We start from the raw sequence: 9,948 nt of genomic DNA, 5'->3' as shown, positions 1-9,948 counted from the left end.
TCACATCTTCCTCCCAAAGAACAGGTTCTTGAATGTGATGCGTATTTTGGACATTTGCAGTCCGTACAGTAAAGGGTTGACGAGCGGCTGACACGTGAGCCAGTACACCGATAACACAACACGTAACGCTTTGGGAACACTGCTCATATCACACCTGCTCTGAACTACTTCAAAGAAAGCCCCGAAGGAGAAGTTGAGCAGCGAGAGGAGGTGGGGGGTGCAGGTGCTGATGGCTTTCTGTCTCGTCTGTTTGGAACCAGAGAAACAAACCTTTAAAATCCTCACGTACGTGTAGAGGATTAAAACAAACAGACCGAAAATGACTGTAAACAAGTGAGAGAGTCCTAAGATGCTGATGACTGTGGTGTCGGAACACGACAGCTTGACGATATAATAATTGTCACAGTAAACCTGGTCGATGATGTTTCCACACAGCTGTAAAGGGGCAGTCAGACAAAAGATGAAGACAATATTGGGTACTAGAGGATAAATCCAAATTAAAGCAACGAGCCTGGCGATCTTATTAGAAGTCATACGTGTGTTGTACTGCAGAGGACAACATATAGCAAGATATCTGTCATAGGACATGACGGCTAAAGTGAAAAACTCCACGCTGCCATAAGCGTAGAGACAGAAAACCTGCAGGAGACAAAAGGAGATAGGAACAGTGTGAACGTCTGAGAGGATCTGGAGCAGGAGGAGAGGAAACAACCCTGTGCTACCATACAGTTCATTTACAAACAGGCTGCACAGGAACACGTACATAGGTTCATGGAGACTTCTGTTCATACAGATAACTACAATCAGCAGCACGTTGGCACAGAGGATCAACAAGTACAACATGAAAAGTATCAGGACATAGAAGTATTTAAAAAGTCCCGTGTCAATGTGGGCCCCGAGCGTGAAATAAGAAACTTCTGTCGAGTTCAATGTGATCTTCATTTCAGTCCTTTAAGTGAAGATTAGCACTGTTCAGAGAATAAACACATTGTGTATTTATTTCGGTAAGTTTGACTTATATATCTATACACATATCTATACATATATATATACATATGTATATATATATATATATATATACATATATATATATTTATGTATAAATATATAAGTCAAACTTACCGAAACCTTATTTAAATTCAGTATAACAGATTGTCACTGGAGTGCTCACAGTCACCCACCTGTTGTGGCGACTTCCTTGTCTGAGCCCTGCTGAGCCTTATGAAGTCCAGGAGTCACTGGTTCCCCTGGTGCCACTGGTTCCACTGGTTCCTGCTGCCGTCAGAGGAGTGGGCGTCACCATCAGCTGCCAGGAGCCCAATGTCTCTTCGGAGCAAAGTCACCTCATGTGTTTTCACATGTTGGAAAAAGGGTCTGATCCAGCATAATTAAAGTCTCACTACAGAGCACTTAAATAATAAATATATAATATATAATATTATATTATATTTTATTTATATATTATATAAATAGAAAACTGACTGTAGGATAAAATTGTCAAAGACATTGTGATGAAACCTTTTGAATGACCTCAGTGACCTTTCCAGCGTTTCTCTAGATGTTCCAGTCGAGCTCACGACATGAGAAGAGGATCCCCCCCCCCCCTTTGCTTTCAAATCTAATTCTGAAAAATAAGCTGCGATTAAAATATTTTTTTGATGATGATGTAACTTTGAGTTAACAGTTAATGAAATGATTTAATTGTTACTACGTCAGAGATAATACATATTTTCTGTGAATTATTATCAATCATTTGACAATCCTATCAATGAACAACTTTCACCACTGATCCTGTTAGTTTGAACAGTTTATAATGAATATTGAATAATTGTTCATGGAAACTATTTCTGTCTTTTTAAACAGACGGTTTTACAGAAAATCTTTTGCAGAGACAATTGCTGTGAAGGACAAACAGTGACATATCTGTAAAAGAGACAGGAACTGGTGCTTCTCTGAACTTAACGATTTTAATCACAAGATTCTCATGACACAAATTTTATAATCAAGAGAAGAAAAATACACATTCACTTCTTTACAGGTTCCATCGACGTGAATTCTGTGAGGAAAGTGAAGTCGTTTAGTGAAAGATCATTTTTAACCTAAATAAGTGATGAAGAGAAAAGTAAATCCAGCTCCTGGTCCCAGTCTCATAATGAGGACAGCAGTAAACTGTGAAACACTTAATATCACAAAGGTCTCTGAAGACCTGTCTTTTAAAAACACCTTTTAATTTGACTTTGGAATAATTAACCTTTAAAATAATCTTGCTTTAGTTTTTAAGTCTGTTGGTGTAATATCACTTTTTATCCCTGGTGCCTAAGTTTAAATCTTGTTTTAATATGTGAAGCACTTCGAGCGACATGTTGGTTTCAACGTAAATAAGATGAGTTTAATCATTTTTCCTTGACAGATATAATTAGAATTTTTTCCCCCACAGCATATTTTTACAAATGATGCGTATTTTGGATATTTTCAGTCCGTACAGAACAGGATTGAATAGTGGCTGACATGTTAGCCAATACAAAGATAAAAACACACGTAAATTCATGTTTAAACTGCTCATATCAAACCTGCTCTGAACTATTTCAAAGAAAGCCCCGAAGGAGAAGTTGAGCAGCGAGAGGAGGTGGGGGGTGCAGGTGCTGATGGCTTTCTGTCTCGTCTGCTTGGAACCAGAGAAACAAACCTTTAAAATCCTCACGTACGTGTAGAGGATTAAAACAACCAGACCGATCACTATAGAGAACATGTACACGAGTCCGTAGATGTTATTGACGGATGTTTCGGAACAGGCCAGCTTCACCAGAGAATAGTTGTCGCAGTAAACTTTGTTGATAATGTTCCCACAGAGTCTCAGACGAGCTGCTAGAGACACAGGGACCAGGATCCCGTAGACAGAGAATAACCAGTTCACTGCAGTAAGGACAGCGACCTTGTTCATCGTCATAGTCCTGTTATACTGAAGAGGGTGACAGATAGCAAGGTATCGGTCATAAGACATAATGGCTAAAGTCATAAATTCAACGTGACCATAAGAGTGAACACAGAAGATCTGCAGGAAGCAAAGAGGACGAGGAACAGTGTGAACGTCTGAGAGGATCTGGAGCAGGAGGAGAGGAAACAACCCTGTGCTACCATACAGTTCATTTACAAACAGGCTGCACAGGAACACGTACATAGGTTCATGGAGACTTCTGTTCATACAGATAACTACAATCAGCAGCACGTTGGCACAGAGGATCAACAAGTACAAGGACAGGACCATCGTGAAGAACAAGTATCTCAACAGTCCAGAGTCCACATAAGCAGCCAGAGTGAAATAAGAAACCTGTGAGGAGTTCATCACGACTCTATACGTTCACTAAACAAACGAGTTCATCGAACGATAAACTGACACCACCTGCTTCCTCTGTGATCCCCCCCGACTGAGCCCAGACGCCTGCAGCTTCCTTTAACCTTCGAACCAGGGAGACGCCCTCAGCTGCAGTGTCACCGTGTGACGTCAGGAGATCACATCACACACACAACTAACACAGACACACAAATGAAACAGCCACTGTCGTGTTTCTGTCTGACTTCACTGGAGTCCTGTCATCCGTATATTCTCAGCACCGGGACTAAATCTCACAGAATAAAATAACCCTGTCAAATGCTCCACAAGAATCACCTGTCAACTGGTTCTTGCACAGACAGAAAACAGATTTTACATTTTTACTTTACGCGTTTTCCGAGTAGTTGAAGTAAAGATTTTATCCAGAGAGACTCACAAAAAGTGCATCAACCATGAGGAACAAACCAGAACCACAAGAACCAAGACAGAACCTTTTTGGTGATGTTGTTGAGTGACAGCTGTGCCTCACAGTGAGGGAGCAGCTGATTGGTCGATGCAGAGTGGACAGGCTGTGAGGTTTGACCAGGTCCTCGATGGAGACTGGACCCGATCCGGTCACAGCACGGTACCAAGTACTATGTTTTGAAACGGATGCAGCTACTGGTAACCAGTGAAGGGAGCTGAGGAGTGTGAGTGAAATCAGCTTAAAGACCAGTGGAGCTGCTGGTTTCTGGATGAGCTGCAGAGGTCGGAGGGCAGCATTAGAGAGGTCTAGACGGATGAGGACAGAGGACAGAGAGGTCTAGAAGGATGAGGACAGAGGACAGAGAGGTCTAGAAGGATGAGGACAGAGGACAGAGAGGTCTAGAAGGATGAGGACAGAAGACAGAGAGGACTAGAAGGATGAGGACAGAGGACAGAGAGGTCTAGAAGGATGAGGACAGAGGACAGAGAGGTCTAGAAGGATGAGGACAGAAGACAGAGAGGTCTAGACGGATGAGGACAGAGGACAGAGAGGTCTAGAAGGATGAGGACAGAGGACAGAGAGGTCTAGAAGGATGAGGACAGAGGACAGAGAGGTCTAGAAGGATGAGGACAGAAGACAGAGAGGACTAGAAGGATGAGGACAGAGGACATAGAGGTCTAGAAGGATGAGGACAGAGGACAGAGAGGTCTAGAAGGATGAGGACAGAGGACAGAGAGGTCTAGAAGGATGAGGACAGAGGACATAGAGGTCTAGAAGGATGAGGACAGAGGACAGAGAGGACTAGAAGGATGAGGACAGAGGACAGAGAGTTCTAGAAGGATGAGGACAGAGGACAGAGAGGTCTAGAAGGATGTGGACAGAGGACAGAGAGGACTAGAAGGATGAGGACAGAGGACAGAGAGGACTAGACGGATGAGGACAGAGGACAGAGAGGACTATAAGGATGAGGACAGAGGACAGAGAGGTCTAGAAGGATGAGGACAGAGGACAGAGAGGTCTAGAAGGATGAGGACAGAGGACATAGAGGTCTAGAAGGATGAGGACAGAGGACAGAGAGGACTAGAAGGATGAGGACAGAGGACAGAGAGGTCTAGAAGGATGAGGACAGAGGACAGAGAGGTCTAGAAGGATGTGGACAGAGGACAGAGAGGACTAGAAGGATGAGGACAGAGGACAGAGAGGACTAGACGGATGAGGACAGAGGACAGAGAGGACTATAAGGATGAGGACAGAAGACAGAGAGGACTAGAAGGATGAGGACAGAGGACAGAGAGGTCTAGAAGGATGAGGACAGAGGACAAAGAGGTCTAGAAGGATGAGGACAGAGGACAGAGAGGTCTAGAAGGATGAGGACAGAGGACAAAGAGGTCTAGAAGGATGAGGACAGAGGACAGAGATGTCTAGAAGGATGAGGACAGAGGACATAGAGGTCTAGAAGGATGAGGACAGAGGACATAGAGGTCTAGAAGGATGAGGACAGAGGACAGAGAGGACTAGAAGGATGAGGACAGAGGACAGAGAGGTCTAGAAGGATGAGGACAGAGGACAGAGAGGTCTAGAAGGATGTGGACAGAGGACAGAGAGGACTAGAAGGATGAGGACAGAGGACAGAGAGGACTAGACGGAAGAGGACAGAGGACAGAGAGGACTATAAGGATGAGGACAGAGGACAGAGAGGTCTAGAAGGATGAGGACAGAGGACAGAGAGGTCTAGAAGGATGAGGACAGAGGACATAGAGGTCTAGAAGGATGAGGACAGAGGACAGAGAGGACTAGAAGGATGAGGACAGAGGACAGAGAGGTCTAGAAGGATGAGGACAGAGGACAGAGAGGTCTAGAAGGATGTGGACAGAGGACAGAGAGGACTAGAAGGATGAGGACAGAGGACAGAGAGGACTAGACGGATGAGGACAGAGGACAGAGAGGACTATAAGGATGAGGACAGAAGACAGAGAGGACTAGAAGGATGAGGACAGAGGACAGAGAGGTCTAGAAGGATGAGGACAGAGGACAAAGAGGTCTAGAAGGATGAGGACAGAGGACAGAGAGGTCTAGAAGGATGAGGACAGAGGACAAAGAGGTCTAGAAGGATGAGGACAGAGGACAGAGATGTCTAGAAGGATGAGGACAGAGGACATAGAGGTCTAGAAGGATGAGGACAGAGGACAGAGAGGTCTAGAAGGATGAGGACAGAGGACAGAGAGGTCTAGACGGATGAGGACAGAGGACAGAGAGGTCTAGAAGGATGAGGACAGAGGACAGAGAGGTCTAGAAGGATGAGGACAGAAGACAGAGAGGACTAGAAGGATGAGGACAGAGGACAAAGAGGTCTAGAAGGATGAGGACAGAGGACAGAGAGGTCTAGACGGATGAGGACAGAGGACAGAGATGTCTAGAAGGATGAGGACAGAGGACATAGAGGTCTAGAAGGATGAGGACAGAGGACAGAGAGGTCTAGAAGGATGAGGACAGAGGACAGAGAGGTCTAGACGGATGAGGACAGAGGACAGAGAGGTCTAGAAGGATGAGGACAGAGGACAGAGAGGTCTAGAAGGATGAGGACAGAAGACAGAGAGGACTAGAAGGATGAGGACAGAGGACAGAGAGGTCTGGAAGGATGAGGACAGAGGACAGAGAGGTCTAGACGGATGAGGACAGAGGACAGAGAGGACTAGAAGGATGAGGACAGAGGACAGAGAGGTCTAGAAAGATGAGGACAGAGAGGCCGTTCCAGCAGTGTGGAGAGAGAGAGTTAGGGAAACAGCAGCTTTTCTCACCCATCTTATCAACACTAGGGAAGTGTTGATAAGATGGGTGAGAAAAGGAAGAAGGTGAAGAGCGATAGACTGGAGAATGTAAGAGGGGGTCAAGTTGCAGGTGGTCGGGGGGGCAGAGGTCACCAAGGTAAGAACTTGATGGGGGGGTAAAATAGAACTTAGTCCTTAACAGATTTTGAATATAAATCAAGCACTTTAACCCGACTGGTACTACATGTAATGTTCTGTCATTTTTAGGTTGATTTCAGTCTGTGTTTTCTGTTTCCTGTTTTATTTTGAAGTCTCTGTTCCTTGTGTGTTGTCTTAACTTCCTGCTGTTGATTGACGTCCCAGTCCTAATGTGTTTCACCTGTGTTTAATTGCCCCTGCCTTCCCTGTGCATTTAATTCCCTGTGTTTCCTTTGTCCTCGGTCGGATTGTTTGTTTCTTACTGGTTGTTCTTGTCGCTCCATGGTGGTGTTCTGTCCTGCGTTCTGCCCTGTCCTGTTCTCCTGAGCCTCTTCACCTTCAATCCCTTGTGTAAGCTTCCTTGTGTTTTTGTTTAGTTAGAGTTTAGTTTGTTCTTTTTATGTTAAATACACTTTTTCTTAAATATCTCTGCTCCTGGGTCCATCTCCTTCAACAAACCTTAACAGAACAATCCGACCAAACTATGATCGGAAACTGGCCGCACCCGATTGAGATGAGGCCAGTTTTTGTCCACTTCCAGATGGCGATGGAGGCCCTCACAGCGCCTTCTCCAGTCGCTGTCCAACACTGGTGGGCCCTGTTCTCTCGGCTGACGTCCCCTGTGTTCTGGCGTCGGAGATCCTCGCAGTGCCATCTCCAGCCCTTGCTTCAGTCCCTGCTCCAGTCCCTGCTCCAGTCCCTGCTCCGCGCCGAAGGCCCCCAGCTGACGTCTCTCATTTCCCGACGTCAGAGGTCCTCACAGCGGCGTCTTCTCCAGTCCCTGCTCCAGTACCTGCTCTGCGCCGGAGGCTCTCGGCTGACGTCCCCTGTGTTCCAGCGTCGGAGATCCTCACACCGGCGTTGGCTCCATCCCCTTCCCCAGTGCCTGCTCCGCGCCGGAGGTTCTCGGCTGACGTCCCCTGTGTTCCGGCGTCGGAGGTCCTTGCGGTGCCAGCTCCAGTCCCTGCTTCAGTGCCTGCTCCAGTGCCTGCTCCGCGAAGGAGGGTCTCGGCCGACGTCCCCTGTTTTCCGGCGTCGGAGGTCCTTGCGCTGCAAGCTCCAGTGCCTGCTCCGTGCCGGAGGCTCTCGGCTGACGTCCCCTGTGTGCCGGCGTCAGAGGTCGTCGCCGTGCCAGCTCCAGTCCCAGCTCCGGTCCTTGTCCCACGCCGGAGGGTCCCGGCAGACGCCGCTCTGGTTCCGGCGTCGGAGATCCTCGCGGTGCCAGCTCCGGTTCCTGCCCCACGTCACGGGCTGGGGTCAGTGCTCTTGCCCTCGCCCCCGTTTTTCGGCCCAGCCTGAGGAGCTCCCGTGCTTCACCCCTGACCGGCCTCTGGGCCGCCCTCCCGAGCCTCTGGACTCTGCTCTTCAGCAGCCACGGTGCCGCCCTCCCGAGTCTCTGAACTTTGCACTTGACCAGCCACGGAGACGTCCACCCGAGTTCCAGTGCATTTCCTGGAGTCCCTCCTCCGGTTCCCCCCTCCTCCCTCCTGTGGCAGTTCATGTAGTACTACAAATACTCCACTAGTTCAAATGCACCAGATGAACGGCCTTGTGGTTCAAATTATATCATCGTTGTAACAGCATCTCATTTGTTGTGACTCCATGGATACTGAATGTCTGTTTTATCATAGGCACACAGAAAACTGTGCTGCACTGATGTCGGTGTTGGGACCTCAGCTGTAAGAGACCTCGCTTGGAGGAGGGAGAGGACAACCCAAGTTGTTCAAGTATGGACTTCGGAGAGCCACAGGATGCTACCTATGATCCTGATGACTCCATCACAGTCTTCACTGAGTCAGCAGATGTGACGTGAGTGACTAAAAGACCCTGTTCATAAGACACCCACATATATTATCTATGAAAACTGTGTGTTTTCTATGTGTCCTGTGTGTCGGCGGGGGACAGATGTAATATATAAGAAGGGCGAGTGCACAGCAAAGCCGGTGAAAGCAGATGCAATCTTCCATGATTCTCACAGGCTCTATTTAAAAGCCAAACAATGTACAAACAGTATGTGAAACATAAATAACATATCGATTAACTGCTGTCTTTAAATGGTCTTCACCATTTAAAGACCATTTATTTATCGTCTTCGCGATAAATAGAATAAAATAATTATAAAAAGAAAGTAATAAATACAAAAAGTGCAAAATGTCCAACTTTTTCCCCCAATTTGTATTACAGATTACATGGATAACCTGTTGGACCTCATCTTTCACGAGGTTTATCAGGACCCGGCCCCATATGTGAATGAGGTGCTGAAGATCTCAAAACCTGAGGATCTCTCTGCCAAGTATGAGAAACCAGACAAGCAGGAAGTTATAGCCAGCTATGTGTTGAGTTTCAATCAAGGGCAGGACTGAACCCTGTATAACCTCCCTGAGCATCAGGGAACACTCTGCGTATCTGGAGCACCGAGCAGGAGGGCAGGACCACCCTGATTCTCCGGCCCAGAGGGCCTCAACACCAGCTCACAAAGCTTCTGTACGCCAAATCCCTGTAACGGCTGAGCAAAGTTCACATTGTATATAGAGAATAAAAGGTGACACACAAATATAAAAGTGTTCCTTTGTTTACAGTATGGCTACTGATGGCACAAATTTTATTTTTGTAATCAATGTTTTTTTATTATACTTGGTATGTTTAAAAAGCTCTGTGGCAATCTTTCTGACAATAAAAGTTTATAGAAGCAGTTGTGTGCTTTTAATGTTTGATATGTAACATGTCAACAATTGACATGTGTAAGATGAGCAGTTAGCAAAGTAATACACAGAGAAGAGTAATTTATGTATTTTATTACTAAGTCATAATTTTATTGCAGAAATGACTGACATCTCATGCATAAAAAAAACAAAACTTACTGCTCTATTCCTCTTGGACATAAAGGCCCATAATCTGCCCTATAGATGTTGAATGCATTCTGTAGTGAGAACACATTCAAACACATGTCCTACACCTCCATGAGAGGGGGGAGGGGTGAGAAGGGGGAGGGATGAGAGGGGTGGGGTAAGGTGGGGGCGGGGTGAGAGGGGGGCGGGGCCCTCAAAACAGCTTGATCTGAGGAGGTCTGTTTTAGACAGAGTAAAAAGGTGCTGTTTTAAATGATCCTTGTGGCAAAAAATGTTACAGACATTTCATTAAGACCCCAAGGAACCATATCAACTGTGGTGAAATGGGCATAATAT

At 46.3% G+C, this 9,948-nt stretch overlaps 2 protein-coding genes across 2 annotated transcripts; both read right to left on the bottom strand.

The window, feature by feature from the left end:
* On the bottom strand, positions 1–957 carry LOC133951440 (olfactory receptor 4E2-like). The gene has a single exon (XM_062385367.1). It carries the CDS (start codon positions 940–942, stop codon positions 1–3), a length of 942 nt encoding a protein of 313 aa, XP_062241351.1. The 5' UTR covers positions 943–957.
* A 1,459-nt stretch (positions 958–2,416) lies between these two features.
* On the bottom strand, positions 2,417–3,346 carry LOC133951439 (olfactory receptor 6N1-like). Its single transcript, XM_062385366.1, has one exon. It carries the CDS (start codon positions 3,341–3,343, stop codon positions 2,417–2,419), a length of 927 nt encoding a protein of 308 aa, XP_062241350.1. The 5' UTR covers positions 3,344–3,346.
* Positions 3,347–9,948: the final 6,602 nt, after the last annotated feature.

The sequence above is a fragment of the Platichthys flesus genome, chromosome 4, assembly GCF_949316205.1.
Source record: "Platichthys flesus chromosome 4, fPlaFle2.1, whole genome shotgun sequence".
In the NCBI taxonomy this organism is placed as follows: domain Eukaryota; kingdom Metazoa; phylum Chordata; class Actinopteri; order Pleuronectiformes; family Pleuronectidae; genus Platichthys; species Platichthys flesus.
Note: the sequence above shows the minus strand (reverse complement) of the source record. Positions and strands in the feature narration are given on the sequence as shown.